Source organism: Xiphophorus hellerii, chromosome 6 (assembly GCF_003331165.1).
Source record: "Xiphophorus hellerii strain 12219 chromosome 6, Xiphophorus_hellerii-4.1, whole genome shotgun sequence".
NCBI lineage: Eukaryota > Metazoa > Chordata > Actinopteri > Cyprinodontiformes > Poeciliidae > Xiphophorus > Xiphophorus hellerii.
This window is the reverse complement of record NC_045677.1, coordinates 11,433,842-11,449,221: the sequence shown is the minus strand read 5'-3', so window position 1 is coordinate 11,449,221 and position 15,380 is coordinate 11,433,842. Positions and strand designations below refer to the sequence as shown.

At 39.5% G+C, this 15,380-nt stretch overlaps 1 protein-coding gene across 1 annotated transcript; it reads left to right on the top strand.

Moving 5' to 3' along the window:
- The first annotated feature begins 60 nt into the window (after positions 1–60).
- On the top strand, positions 61–14,619 carry pcyt1aa (phosphate cytidylyltransferase 1A, choline a). Its single transcript, XM_032565871.1, has 9 exons — positions 61–394; positions 2,947–3,060; positions 3,412–3,511; positions 3,678–3,794; positions 5,232–5,383; positions 5,503–5,581; positions 5,941–6,083; positions 6,218–6,406; positions 12,492–14,619. Exons 2-9 carry the CDS (start codon positions 2,947–2,949, stop codon positions 12,735–12,737), a joined length of 1,140 nt encoding a protein of 379 aa, XP_032421762.1. The 5' UTR covers positions 61–394; the 3' UTR covers positions 12,738–14,619.
- The last annotated feature ends 761 nt before the right edge of the window (positions 14,620–15,380 follow it).

Genomic DNA, 15,380 nt, shown 5'->3' with positions numbered 1-15,380 from the left:
ACTAGACGGCGGCACAACAAAAACAGTTAACCGGAAACGTGTTGTTCGGTATTTCCTGTTAGGATGTCTTAGGTTTGTAGTTCTTGTTTTGGTGACCTGTCAGCGTTGTAGTACAAGCTGTCACTGCTAATACACTATCCATCTTCTTGGCGGTAGCTTAGTTGTCGCCACCGACGCAGCTGGGACCGGTTCTTTGGTCGCTCATGGAGTTTTATTCATGCTAATGATGTCAGATGGGCACCTAGCTAACGGTTTAAGCTAACTAACTTAGCCACACAACTTGTCAGCTAGTTTTCGACGGCGGCTAGCGGCGTTAGCTAAGACCACTGGCAGGACGAGGTGTTGGAATCCGCCCACCCTTTTAAATCAGGGTTCCGGGACAAAGGAGTGCACGGTAAGTTGGAAAGAACTTGAGACAGTTGTTAAATCTTAAGCCAATATCGCAGGTCGAGTGTTTGGTGTTTTAAATTAAAAGAAGCTTTAATGTAAACAACCAACAGGTCGGGGTTTTTAACGGCTGAGCTACTCAATCAGTGCCACCAGAATAACCACTCCGTGACTTTCAGACCGAGGGGAGAGTTTACCTTTTTGCAATCATATATTAATTTTTAAATGTGCCAGAGATATTTCACTCCTATCGAGAAAAATGTTGGGAAATGCAGCTGAAGCCCTCAGACTGGAAAGGTGGCGATCAGCAAGACAGAACAGCTTACTAGAAATATTTCTGCATTAAAGAGGCAAAGAAGTTTATTGTCTGTGTGATTTCCAGGGGGATAAAAGCTGACCTGAAACATTTTTTGAGTCCTACCGTGTTTTTCCACTTTCAAGGATATCAGTAAGCTTATTGTTAATCAACAACCATCTCAGTTTGACTCAATAAAGCCTATTACATGAGGTTAACAGCCCCTTGCCCTTGTTCGCTTCTTTTTGTGGTCAGATAATACTTTGGCACCATCTCTTGTTCCTTTCTTATTATAGTAGTCGGTTTCAATGAGAATGACATCTGCTGTTCATGTAAATCTCCTGTCACTGTGGGAGCCCTGCAGGGCTTCCTGCTGCAGCTAAAAGAAAAGGGAGTAGAGGGGGGAACGCTTGTACAAGTTGCCCAGTGTGGGATAGGGTCACCATCACCACCTGGTACGTGTACTGTTACATTATTTACCGATTGCACTTACTCACACTCTCATAACTTGTGGATTTCAGCATAACATCCAGCAACGTCCAGCAAAAAAAAAAAAAAAGGTGATAGGTGTAAATAAGGAAGTATGGTTATTATGTAAAAGCAAGATAAAGAAGTGGCGTATGAATAGTGACCACTCCCTTTAATCGACTTGTGGCTTCAGTTTTAGTAGCGTGATGGAATGTGAGGAATGGGGCAGAGTTGCAACCCTTAACACAGGAAACCTTGCAATTATATGCATGCACTGAGTTACTTACTTTTGCTGTAGTCTGACATATAGATTGGAGGAGTGTGTGAGTGGAGATCACAGACAGATTTAAAACTCTGGTCCAGAGGTCAGCAACCTCCATGATCCCAACAGGCATTTCTGCCCTCACCTACTTAAAATAGAAAATGCCACGGCCTGCAAAACCCTCTTGAGTTTTGTAAATATATTCCATCTAAAAATGGTTTATGGCATTGTAAAATCAAAGAACCAGCAACAATTGTATTTTTATTTTTGCTTTTGTAGAGTAGAGAAGCACAAAACTTTTACAATGAGAGGAAAACTATAATTTCTCAAGCAGGAAGCCCGAATTCGGCTCCAGATGTCACAAATCCTATGTGGCTTCTGGACGTTTTGCATACAGGCTGACAGAGTTGCTGACATTCATCTTTTAATTGAAACACAAGTTTCACGTTCTGAAGAGGGAAACAAATCCAGGCTGTAATTTGAGCGCATTCATTGAGTGAGAGGGGAAAATAACTTATAATTTTATTAATAAACTCTTATAAGCACTGCAGTAATTAGTACCTCTAGCAACTCCTACAAACTAAATGTAGGTGATTAATTTTATTTAACCGATGCTTTACTTTTTTTTTCAAATGATCGTAATTCATGGAAACTTTTCATTCAAGATTTCCGACTTCCTGTTTCCGTAAATGTATAGTTATAGCATTATGACAGAGGCCCGTTTCTTTTTTGAAACTGGCATGTTTTATTTTGTCACCAAAACAGGATGGTAGAAGGTGTGAGGAAATCTTCACAGCAAAGCAAGACTTCCTGTGTGTGTTACTGGTTTGTTTTAAGTGTCAAAAGCTAAACGGGGCGGTAAACTACAGATGTTGGAATTGTCTTTTTCATTAATAAAATACTATCAGTGTTTTTCTAAAGCAAACCCACGTCAAAAAAATGTCCAGAAGAACATTTAACAATCTGTTGCCTTAAATTCAACACCACTGAGCAAAATCAGTTTTATTTTAAATACAGTAAAAACTGAAAGTTATTTATTGTTTTTGTTTTAATATGCATAAAAATGTCATCAGAAAATAAAAAATATCTAATACATAAGTGCTTTGTCTAGTAATGACCATCACTTCTCAGACTTTGCAGAAAAAAATAAAATCATCCCTTGCCTCTAACATAAAAACTACAAATGGATCACTCTGTTTTTATTTATTTTCTAAATATCACTACGAGATTTTTCTCGTTTTGTTTAATTTTGTATTTAGTCAAATAGAAGGCTAAAGAGGACGAGTCATGTTGCGTTCTCTCTACTGGGTCAAAGTTCACCAAGCACATGACAACCTCCATAACGTCACAGCTGTCCAGATTTGCAGTCAGTCCAGTCTCCTAAAATTATGCAACCGTGTCCACAGCATTGCCCCCTGACGCAGTATAAAGTTGAGGGCGTGTATCTGTGCGGTGCGTTTTAAACGATGCAGTACGCCCGAGTGTGTGAACTGTGGTGTGTTTTAGTCGTATATGTCTTTCCCTGTGAGCCCAGATGGCGGCCCAGAGCTCCAACGAGATTGTGATGTCCAGGAAAAGAAAAAGAGACGGCTCCAATGGGGAGACCGAAGAGGGGGAACGATTTGGGAAAATCCCCAGATGCACCGTGGTGAGTCAGCTCTGTCCTTCAGCTTTTATTTTTTGAAATGTGTCTTACTTGTGTTTTCTGTTCGCCCAACGTCTGCTGATTTCTTTATATTCCAGCGTTGCAAATAGCATTAGGCAGCAGAGTTTCAAAGTGCTGCTGATCTCTGTTAAGAAGTGCTCAGTTCACACACATGACCATTTATTACCACATCCTTATGTTTTGTAAAAGGGAAAACACTACAAAACTAGAGCAAAAGCAACATTTTTCCTGCTTGATGTTCTTGGGGTGATGCTAGTGAATTACTTTTGGGTAAAACTAAAGGACATTGATTGTATTACAAATATTTTTTTTCCACACATTTGGATGGTTTAGGGACTGAAAAACCCTGCGCCTTTTGCTGATGAGCTCGAGCCAGCTGACAAAAAACCTTACCAGAGAGTCACCATGGAAGAGGCAAAAAAGGGGACACCGCGTGAGTTTGAGATCAACTCCCTGCTTTTTGAGTTCATTCGTACCGTTCCATCTCTGGTTTTTGTAAACTTGTGTTGGGTATCTGCAGGTTTCCTCTCAGTCCTTATTGCTTTCACCTCCAATGGCTCATTTATTAATTCCTCTCTGTCTTATTTCTCTCCCTCCAGTCAACAGACCCGTCCGAGTCTATGCAGATGGCATCTTTGATGTTTTCCACTCGGGTCATGCCAGAGCTCTGATGCAGGCAAAGCGCCTCTTCCCAAATTCACATCTCATTGTCGGAGGTGAGTTGAGTGTAAAAGTCTGGATTTTGGGTAAACTTAATCATGACATGGCAAGGAAAGGACAAAACTTTGCACATATACAGACTTTTTGTGCACTAAATGATCATTTAAAGTCTAAATGAAACTTAAATGACAGTAAGCTGTGCTTTTAACATATAAATGCCTTCTTCTGAGTGTGCTTACAAAATTTGAAAAATATGAAAAAAATAAATATAGCTGCAGTATGATCCATGTTTCAAACATCTGTCCAATGCTCATGTGTTTTTAGATTCACAGTAAAATAAAATTGGATAAAAAAGCTTCAGAAGCACCGGTTTATATAATTGATTGCAGAATCACGATCACAAATCCAAATCTTTACCTTTTTGAAAATAGTACCTTCCTCGACTGAAATAATGAAATATATTCCAATTCATGTATCTGCAATTTCTTTATAAAGCCTAAAACACCATATATATTTCTCTTTAGTTGTGTAATATAACTTCCTGCTTGATTATTTACTTTTCCCTTATGAGGATTTTGGTTTCAAACATCCTTAAACGCAGCTTTTCTTTTCCTTGCATGTAAAACGCTAACCTCCACAGCAGTTTATTCATGCTTCTGAGAGAGTTCTGGGCTAACGTTAGATGTATGTTTTCTGTCAAGAGCATTTGCAAAGCAAATGAAGAAGATTGTTTAGGTTCAGCTTTACATATCCAGAGCTACACAACCCACATTCCTATCATCACAAAAGCTGAAACTGCGCAGCTAAGGAGAGTTGGCAAATCAACAATATGAAGTCCTATATAAATATTACTGAGAACAATTTAATGATAAAAATGTATTTCACTATGTCATTTCAATAGAGTACAAATATTTAGGTAGTGAAACTGTTCAGGATAAATCAACATTATGTCACCTGCTGATATAATTTGGCATCTGCACCAGAGTTAATCGTAGTTGAATGTTTGAGAAAAACAGGCATTTACAATTTTGGCATTTTGTAAACAAAGCATTAACTTAGAGCAGGGGTCTCAAACTCCAGTCCTCGAGGGCCGCAGTCCTGCAACTTTTAGATGTGCCTCTGCTGCACCACACCTGAACAGAATAATTAGGTCATTAAGGCTCTGGAAAACTGATCTACACAAGGAGAAGGTCATTAAGTCATTTCATTCCAGTGTTTTGTACCTGTGGCACATCTAAAAACTGCAGGACTGCGGCCCTCGAGGCCTGGAGTTTGAGACCCCTGACTTAGATACTTAGTATACAAATAAAAAAAATAAGTATAATTGATCATAACTAAAGCCAATAGGTGGCAGTAAAGTGCTTCCAGTATGATCTTTGGTATGTGTAGATTAGGCATCAACAGGTATTTACATGCACCTGCTTGGTTGTGTGGGGAGTTTTTGCTCCACTACTCCTGCAGGGGTTAATGTAAACATTTCCTTGGGTTCACAGTCTGCAGTGATGAGCTCACCCACAAATACAAGGGCTTCACTGTGATGAACGAGGATGAGCGTTATGACGCCATCAGACACTGCCGCTATGTGGACGAAGTGGTGCGAAACGCTCCCTGGACGTTAACACCAGAATTCCTTGCAAAACATCGAGTGAGTTTTTAACACAAAGACACATCCGAGTTAAACGACTGTCTGGATTCTTGTTCTTGAGCAAACTATCAATCCGAACCTGCTCTGATGAATGATGTGTGTTGTAATGACCTGTTCAGATTGATTTCGTGGCCCACGATGACATCCCATACTCATCAGCAGGGAGTGATGACGTGTACAAGCACATTAAAGAAGCAGGTGAGTCGTGAAGGCAAAGGAAATGGATGACGTACCCCGCAAAGATTTAAGTGTTTTCTTTTGTTTGACACAATGGATGCTGGGCTTTACATATGCGCTTCCTCTGGGTTAAATGCTTTAAATCCCCTGGAATGCACACAATGTTCTGAGCACCTCTGATTGTTGAAGTGACAAATGTGCAATTTTGGTTACAATGTGTTGCAAAAGTATTTATGCTAGTCTCTCTAACTTTTTCAGTAAGAACCAGTCAAACCAAAATTGAACTTCCTGTCCCACAAACCTTATATGCTGAGGAAGAGTAACACTGAACTTCGCCCTAAACAATGTGGGAACATTCTTCTCTTGGTTCATTTCTACAGGCATGTTTGCTCCCACCCAGCGGACAGAGGGCATCTCCACCTCTGACATCATCACTCGCATCGTCCGCGACTACGATGTGTACGTCAGACGTAACCTGCAGCGAGGTTACACAGCCAAAGAACTCAACGTCAGCTTCATCAACGTATGATTTTTCTGCTTCGTCACAGACATGGCCGCCTTTGTGGCTTCATCCTCTGCCGTCTCACCGTTTCCAAGAAGGTCAAGAGAAAAAAAAAATCTCTATAAATAACCAAATAATTGCCGTTCTCACACCAGGAGAAGAAGTACCACCTGCAGGAGCGCGTCGATAAGGTTAAGAGGAAGGTGCGTGACGTGGAGGAGAAGAGCAAAGAGTTCGTCCAGAAGGTGGAGGAGAAGAGCATCGACCTCATCCAGAAATGGGAGGAGAAGTCCAGGGAGTTCATTGGCAACTTCTTGCAGATGTTCGGCCCTGAGGGAGCTCTGGTGAGCACGCTGCTCGTTTGTGGTTCTAAATCATTGTGTAGTCAGCAAGGTTTGTTAAAAAATCGGCGTGGTAACGGTGTGGGAATGCGTTGGTGCGTATTTTACGATGCCTTGTCGCTACAACAATTAATGGGGATTTGGTTGATGTCTGGTCTCCAAAATCTCAGCTAATCTTTTCCAAAAACAATTTTAAGGTACAAATTTTTATAAAGGTCAGAACTGAGGAACAAATTTCCAATCTAAGCTAGGCCCTCATTTCTGATGAGGACTGAAATGGAATAAGTGGAAATGACCAGGACTGTGACACAGCATGTGACAATCATACGACGTGGTTTAGCAGACAGAAAAATCTACATTCTTCTATTTCTATAATAGTTCTCAAACCTGATCGCTATAGAACAGGAGCGTTCCACCCCAGGCACTGTTGTACATGTTTACTCTACTTTTCCTGTTCCAAAATGCCTAAATCAAAAAAAAAAAAAAAAGTTCCATTACAGAACTGGATGACATCCAGATTACAGACAATTATCTGTGGAGATAATTCAGCTTTTTACAGCCGTGTTATGGGAAAAACCTGTCTTACCAAATATTTTTGCTATTGTTTCTGGTGAAAATATCTCTCCACACTCGAAATGAGACAAAACTAACTTAAAAGTAACTTTTCAGCAAGATGTAAGAGCTTGTTATAAGTCAATAATTTCGTGTTTGTTGCATTGACTGTTTATTTCACTCATAACATGGGAAAGATATCTTATAAGTAAAATAAACTTCCAACCAGTCAAGTGCTTTTTCATCAATATTAAGGAATCATTGATTTAAAACAAGCTCATACAAATTGCTGAAAAAAACACTTATGCGCACCGTAACTGTTTGCAAAAAATATTATTTGCTTTTTTTTTTTCTTAGTTCCTTATGAACATAGTATTAAAATTAACCCAGGCTCTACCATATCCCAAAATGCAAAGTGTTTTCTTTTTCCTTTCTTTTTGAATTTAGTTCTGTTTTGTTAGTTCTGCTCTGCTTTTCCCAAGATGAGGAATGCATTTCTATCTGAATATTTATGCAGGCAAGCAGATAGAATTTCGTGTGAGAACTTGCTGCTGAGCTTCATGACGCAGCAGGAAGCAGGGAGTGGCGGCCAGCAGAGCGTTGTGTCGATGGATGATAACAAACAGCCAGGGAGTTTCTGTGACAATAGAAACCTGTCTGGAGATTTTTCTAAAATGAAATGGGGAAAACTAATGTACTCTGCAAGAAGCCATTGGGAAAATATTTTTAGTTTTCCTCTGATTTCATTATAGGTCACCTCCTTCAGGCTACGGTGACATACGTTGGAATTCAACAAATATTTTGCAGTGCTTTATACTTTTTTTTTTTTCGGAGCTCCATGTTCAGTCAGTCAGTCAGACTTTATTCATAGAGCACTTTTCATGCTGCAAAGTGATTTGCAGAGGTTAAAAACATGCGGACAGAGATAAAACCACTAGACAACTGTAGGAATCAAGAGGGACAACGCAAAGGATAATAATACTAATAATAAGACAAAGAATGAGAGGAGATGAATAAATTGTAAGAAGAGTCAGTAACAAAGTTTACTTTATGACTGCCAGTGAGGAATAAAACCCCGGTGCAGAGCCGGCCCAAGGCATTTTTGAGTTAAGCAGCTACTTAGAGCACCAAGCTGGCATAATAAAATATACTTCTTTTAAAAAATACAAACTAAATTCTATTGCACATTTCTATATTATTTTTAGAGTTGTTAAACAAATAATAGGCGGATATCTTCCAGCTGTTGGAGAAATATAAGATATTGTTTTCTGTTCATTTAGTGCTTACCAATAGTTAAAACTAGAAAATTTCGGAAGAAATTTAGCCGGGGCCTGCCAAGGCGCGCCCGTCGGTCTGGGCCCGGCGTCGTCACGCCACAAATCGGCATCGACGCTAAAGAACGCCGCAACGTAACCAGTGGCACGCGGAGAATCGCAAGAACGTTAAGCGAGGCGGACGTGCACCATTCAGTATTATAAAGTAAGTATATCAGCTAAAATCAGCAGAAACGCTAATGTTAGCGTCATTGCTTTCATCAGTATGTGGGAAATCACTAGGATATTTTCTATAATTGATTTACTCCATTCAGTATACTAAACATTGCTAAAAAGTAAAATAAATAGCTAATAGCTTATTGAAGCTAAAATGCTAACGCTAATGAACCTTGCATTGAACTGTTTAGTAACAGTTCAATGCTCATAAACTGCAGGAAGGCAGTTCATTAGCATTTGCCTAATGATTGTCACAAATATAAATTTTCAATAACGCACACACACACAACATATTACAGTTTAAAAATATATATTTACCTTATGTTAAAGATTTCTACAAACTTTTTACAGGTAAAGTTTACAATGAACCAAAATTACAACATTTAAAGAATACCATAAATTTAAGAATCTAATGTCTCTGCAATAAAAAGAAATTGCTATCTTTTTTATTTTTAAACAACACCTCATATTGTTAAATAACTGATTTTATGTATTCAAGTTTTAAATATTACATTTGAGTTTGCATGGATGTAAAATTACTGCTCAGTTTAAAAATTACAGTATTTTTAAACTGAGCAGTTTAAAAATATGCTCAGTATTTTTAAACTGCTCAGCTAAACTTCGCTCTTTAGCTCGTTAGCTTGTCGATGTTTCAGTTTTATTCGCTGGGAAAATTATTCTTTGTCTGCTTTGAAGATAAGCAGACAAATAATAAAAAACAAGTTTTGATATTAACTCTCAACTTCATTCACAAAACTTTTTCGTTATTTATTACGCAACGAACATGCATTTCACATAAGAACAAAACAATGAGGTGACGTTGCCTGTAATTGAACACAACGCTGATCCATCTTCACCCTGTCACCAACTCACACACATCCTCATTGTGTTGTGTTCTGTAAATAAACAAAACACAAGCAAAATCAATAAACTATATGCATATTCCAGTATACTGAGTTTTGGTTTTACATTCATTCTATTTAAATGTAGTTTGTTTGTGCTTACCAATGTTTTCTGGCCGGATGTCAGGCACCGTTTTCCCCTGGTCAGTTCGTCGATGTCTGGTTTTAGTTCTATTCTGTGGCAATCCGCAAAACGGCGTGTAGGTTATCGTCAGTAATGCGCGATCTGTGTTTGGTCTTGTTTAAAGTCATTATTGAAAACATCTGTTCGCACAGATAGGTGCTTCCAAACGTGGACAAAACACAGGAGCTGCATGGAGTCGAAGCTGTGGCATCAAATCAGGGGGCAGTAGACGGTAAAAGTCCTCGATTGAAACATCACGGGACTTCACTCTTTAGCTTGTTAGCTTGTCGATGTTTCAGTTTTATTCGCTGGGAAAATTAATAATCAGCTTGAGGTGACTCTGCTGCACTCTAGTGGCGAGAAGCCGTAATGTTGGTTGGTAAGAATCGGAAGGCATTATGGGATATGTAGTTTGTAGTCAATTCGTGCTCAAAACCTATTTTAAGTCAATCAATGGGGCTGTAAAACGGTGGTAGGGGGGAGAGGGCCACATAAAATGACGTAGCGGGCCACATGTGGCCCGCGGGCCTTGAGTTTGACACATGTGCAATAGAGGATCTATCTGCTGCTCATGCAAAACAGTCTATTTTAATCCCATGTGTAATAGTCATTGGGTTAAATCAGTTATATAATGCTGAAAACGCAAGTAGTTGATGTAAAAATATTCAAGGCTTTTATTTTGAAATTTTCAGTATGCTTCATTTCAAAGGGCCAAACTAATACCATGTGTAACAGTGCTTTGGATGAAAAAGTCAAATAAAGCCAAAAAGAGCAATTACGTCATGTAAAAATATTCAAGGCTTTGATTTTGAAATTTTTGTTAAACTTCATTTCAATGGGCCAAACTAATCCCATGTGTAAGAGTCATTGGGTTAAATCAGTTATATAATGCTGAAAACGCAAGTAGTTGATGTAAAAATATTAAAGGCTTTTATTTTGGAATTTTTGTTAAACTTCATTTCAAAGGGCCAAACTAATCCCATGTGTAAGAGTCATTGGGTTAAATCAGTTATATAATGCTGAAAACGCAAGTAGTTGATGTAAAAATATTAAAGGCTTTTATTTTGGAATTTTTGTTAAACTTCATTTCAAAGGTCCAAACTAATCCCATGTATAACAGTCATTGGGTTAAATCAGTTATATAATGCTCAAAACAGCAATAATCTCATGTAAAAATTTTCAAGGCTTTTATTTTGAAATTTTCAGTATGCTTCATTTCAAAGTTCCAAACTAATACCATGTGTAACAGTTACTGAGTTAAATCCATTATATACAGCCCATAGCAGCACGTAGTTCTAAAGGCCAGTTCAGTAAACCTCTGTTTCAACTGAGTATTCCACTATAGTTAGAACTACAGCGATGCGTATTTGTAGTCCTAATCAGCAGCCAATAGCCTCTTGAGTTCCGTTGCTATGTTAAATAAGTTTCACACCAAGGTGTGAAGTGTTAGTGAAAGAGCCTGAGAGCCTCAGAAAATCCTGTCGCATGACTTTGCTCTGAAGCACCGTGACAGAAAACCGTACGGTCTAGATAAATTTCGAAAACATTTTACCGGAGCAGACATGCGTATCAATGTCAGGACCGATTTTGATACCAATCGTGCGATATTTGTGGCCGTGATGGCGATTTCAAAAATGATTTGGGCTGAAAAAGTTGTCTTCATCTCTCACTCTAATCAATCAGAGAAGCACTGTAATTTTCGGAAAAATGAGAAACTTTGGGTCGCTTAGAAGCAAATTGTGGACAAACCGTAACTGGTATCGACGAGCCGTCTTCACTTTCGAAGAGATCACAGACGTATCTACAAAATGAAATTTGAATGGCATTTCTAGGTGAATTTGTGACGACACAGAAAATCCTCAAAAATAGGGTATTTCCAGGATTTTTCCCATTGACTTATAATGGGGTTTTTTTCGTAGTTTTTTGCGAATTATGTCGCCACGTTAAGCCCAAATCCCACCAAAAATAATAGCTCCAATGGCGTGAATTTTCTGCACGTTTTGATACCTCATTTGTAGGTGTGCACCCAGCGGTATGAGCCGCATTAACGGTGACGGAAGAAAAATAAAGAAGAAGAATATTAAAGAGACGCTTCTCTCCGACAATAGTAATAGGTTCCTGCCATTGCTTTGCATGGCAGGCCCCAATAATATAGCACACTTAAATACCACTCTGCATTTTAAAATCCTTATTTTTATTTATTATTTCATTTAGTACGCTACTCCTTTTAAGGTTAAAACTCATTAGCCATAACAACGCTAGTATGATGTATGCTAATTATAAGTGATGCTAACGATAACATAGACTAGCTTAGGAATGATGAAGCATCTGGTGTTGACATATTGGTATGGGGGGGAGGGGCCTCAAATGAAAATCTCCTTAGGGCCCCAAAAACGCTTGGGCCGGTGTTCTATCAGATAGCCATACATGTCAGAATAGCATACATATGGTAAGAGCGCATGCGCACGCATGCGCTTTCTGCAGGAGGTCCGCGATATTGAGAGGAGTCGTCAGCTTGTCATACGCGAGAAGAGACACAATAAAAAGTAAGTAAATAAATTAAATTTAATGCTGCTGCAGCTGCAGTAAACTACAAAACATGCCCTGTTTAAATTCACGTCCCCCAGTTCCTTGATATTTTTGGGTTGGATAACATGTCTGCTAACTTGGATAGCATGTCGTGTATGTGATATGTTAACCTGAAAAGCCTTCATGTTCCGGTGTTCTATCAGATAGCCATGCGTTGTCAGATCGTTATACGCGTACAGGGCGTGTTTTGTAGTTTACTGCAGCTGCAGCTGCATTAAATTTAATTTATTTACTTACTTTTTATTGTGTCTCTTCTCGCGTATGACAAGCTGACGACTCCTCTCAATATCGCGGACCTCCTGCAGAATGCGCATGCGTGCGCATGCGCTCGCTCTTACCATATGTATGCTATTCTGACATGTATGGCTATCTGATAGAACACCCTGTTCCTGCCCTCCTGCCTGTACACTGAACTCCTCTGTGCCCTACAGAAGCACATGCTGAAGGAGGGGAAGGGCCGCATGCTGCAGGCCATCAGCCCGAGGCAGAGCCCCAACAGCAGCCCCAGCCGAGACGAGCGCTCGCCCTCCCCCACCTTCCGCCTCCCTTTCTTCTCCAAGACCTCCCCTCCACCCTCGCCGCCCCATCCCAGCGGAGCGCGTGGATACCTGATCAGCGAGGACGACGATGAAGACGAAGACGACGATGACGACGAGGAGGAGGAGGACGACAACTGAACCCAAGTCTGATGACGTCGGCGCCGTCGGGCCTCCGTTAGCACTACCAGTAACGAGAGCTGTCAACGCTGGGTGGCCTTCGAGGAGCTCCTGGCTGCGGCTGTTTTTGTTTTGTTTTTAATCGTGTTCATCTATGATTATTATTTTTATCTTTTTTTTTTTTTTCTTTTAGCACTTCAGCGTCATGTTACCTTTGACAGCCAGGTTGTTAACAGCTCCTTTTTTTTTTAATTTAGCAGCCAGTTCCCATCTTCTCTGTTTCTGTGTACTGATCAGTAAATTACAACTAGACACCCCGAGTTCTTTGAAAGTTAGTTTATGAATCTGTTACTATTTTTTTTTTCTGTTGGTAATTAGTCGCGCACTGTCACTTAGCAACATTTTCAGGTGTTAGCCTTGGTGCACTGCATCCATCTGTGACTGTGTTCCTAAAGCTTGCGTCGTGGCGCCGGGGACGTTCTGGTTACGGCTTTAGCAGTGGGTGGGGAGGGCCTTGCTGTATTTTTTTATTTTTTTATTTTTGGTCACTTGTTGCAGCAGAAGGTTTAATTTGGATTCACAATCATGACACGGTTTTAATGATCTGCTTGTTCGCTGCAGATTTGACCCTCATGCAAACGTTAAAATAAGGCACCTGAAACCAATAACATCCCATTACATCAGATCTAAGCTGAATCTGAGTATAACATGTCAACCAAGCCACAGCATTGTTTTCTGAGTTTTAGCTCGTCTGTGTTGGAGCTTGGTGTGTCCATGTACATATGCATGGCATTGTTTGTAAGTCAGCATGTTTAACGTGTCTCTTAAAGGCATCTGTCTTGTTACCAGATGCTGGGTTCAGCTTACTAGTTCCTGCATATAGTAAATAAATTAGCTTTGAAATTTTTACTATCTGCTGACGAGAATCGGTCTTTGGAAGACTAGTTTAAAACTAGACGCCTTTAAGTGGCGTGGATGAATGGACGACGCATTTAAATCTTGGTGTGGAAATGTTTATTTTTGTAGTGTCTCATCCCAGTTTTTTTCTCTCTCTCTCTCTCTCTCTTTCCCCCCTTATTCTCCCCTGAGCAGAGAATCAATATAAGCAAGGTGCAACTTACATATTGTTTTGTGTCCTGTGAGATTGTCCTACAGATCTGGAGTTGTGAGAAAGCGATTTTAACTTTGATACGTTGTTACGGGACAAAGTATTAGGTTTATGAATTTCAAAATATACACATTTGTAAAACCATTAAATGGTGCACTGTACATTTAGTCATTGGCAAAACAAAAAAAAAGTGTGATCAGAGCTTCCTTGTAGGAAGACTGGCATGAGAAACTAAATAAATGTAAAACAGGACTTTGATGCAAATTGGATGGTTTCATCACTTTGAGTGAGCTGCCCTACTTCCCCAAATGATCGTTTTTCTTGGATAAGCAGTTTCCTTGAGATGCGACTGTTGGAGGGAAAATATGTGAGTTAAGTATTTTTAAATTTGTAGTTCTCCATCTCCAGTGAAAAAGCATGTCGTCTCTGAATAAAAGTGATCTTTTTGTGATGAAGCGTTGACGGATTTTCATCTGTTGGCGTGAACCACCTCTGAAACCACTGCTAGTCCGTGCAGACGTGGTTTTCATGTCTACAGTAAAAAAAAAAAAAAAAAAAAGTCCAGTATAGTCTGGAAAGAGAAAAAGCAAATTCTGTCTAGATTCTGGTGCTAAACAACCTAGTCTTGATTTTTCTTTTAAATCAGTAACTTCAGTTCCAGCATGTCCACATAAAGGCAAGCCGATAATAGCCGCAGTTTTAATCATGGTTTGTGTTACGTTTTGAGGTTTATTTTTGTCCTGCATCCTGGATGTACAGGAAGAGCGAAAATGTATTAAAACTTGTCCAAAAACCTTTTGACTGTCTTGATTTTAAGGATTCCACACTTAATAGTTCCTGCTTGTGTAATCTGTAGGATGAAACAGAATTTTATAATTATGACATCCCATCTCAAACTGGAATGTAATTGAGAAGTTTGGGTGAGTAAGTAAAAAAAACATTTACATGCAGCATTTTTTAAAAATGAGTGCTCATAGTAAGTTGTACAATATTAGGAGACCAATAAATCTTAAACTGTTGCAGCCTACACAATCATGGAGTAAACTGCAAAATAGTGCAGTCGTAAGGTATATTAATGGAAAATAGCAAGGATAGCTGGAGCCTTGAGGGGATTGTAAGGCAATGCCTATTCAAGAGTCTGGAGGTGTGGACTGAAGCCATTACAGATTTATCAGCACATAAAATTTGCATTTCATTTGGAAATCAAAGAGTGTGGTGAGGTACAGAATCCACTCTGCTTGACGTCCATCAGAAATGTTGAGCGATGATGTGGGGAGCCATGTTTCCTGCCGCTGCTGGTCCACACAGCACAAATTTTGACACCCAATGCTTCCTTTTGCTGGTGATATTTGCTGATTTCAGTTCCCAGTAGGACATTTCACCTGCCAAAACTCTACTACCTCCCATGCTGTCATTACGTCAAGCCAGTTTGTTGGACAAACAGAATCTGAGAAGTTTAGTCAAGAGGGAAGTAAACGTTTCAAAACCAACAATGCAGACAAGCTCATAGTCACCATAAAAGCGGAATCAGTAATTTATGTAAAAGTAACCCTGAC

What these genes read in the sequence shown, in the direction of transcription:
- pcyt1aa (XM_032565871.1), top strand. Translation starts at nt 2,947, where the DNA reads ATGGCGGCCCAGAGCTCCAACGAGATTGTGATGTCCAGGAAAAGAAAA. An exon ending in TTCACATCTCATTGTCGGAG is followed by an intron (nt 3,795 to 5,231) that starts GTGAGTTGAGTG and finishes TTGGGTTCACAG; the next exon opens with TCTGCAGTGATGAGCTCACC. An exon ending in AATTCCTTGCAAAACATCGA is followed by an intron (nt 5,384 to 5,502) that starts GTGAGTTTTTAA and finishes TGACCTGTTCAG; the next exon opens with ATTGATTTCGTGGCCCACGA.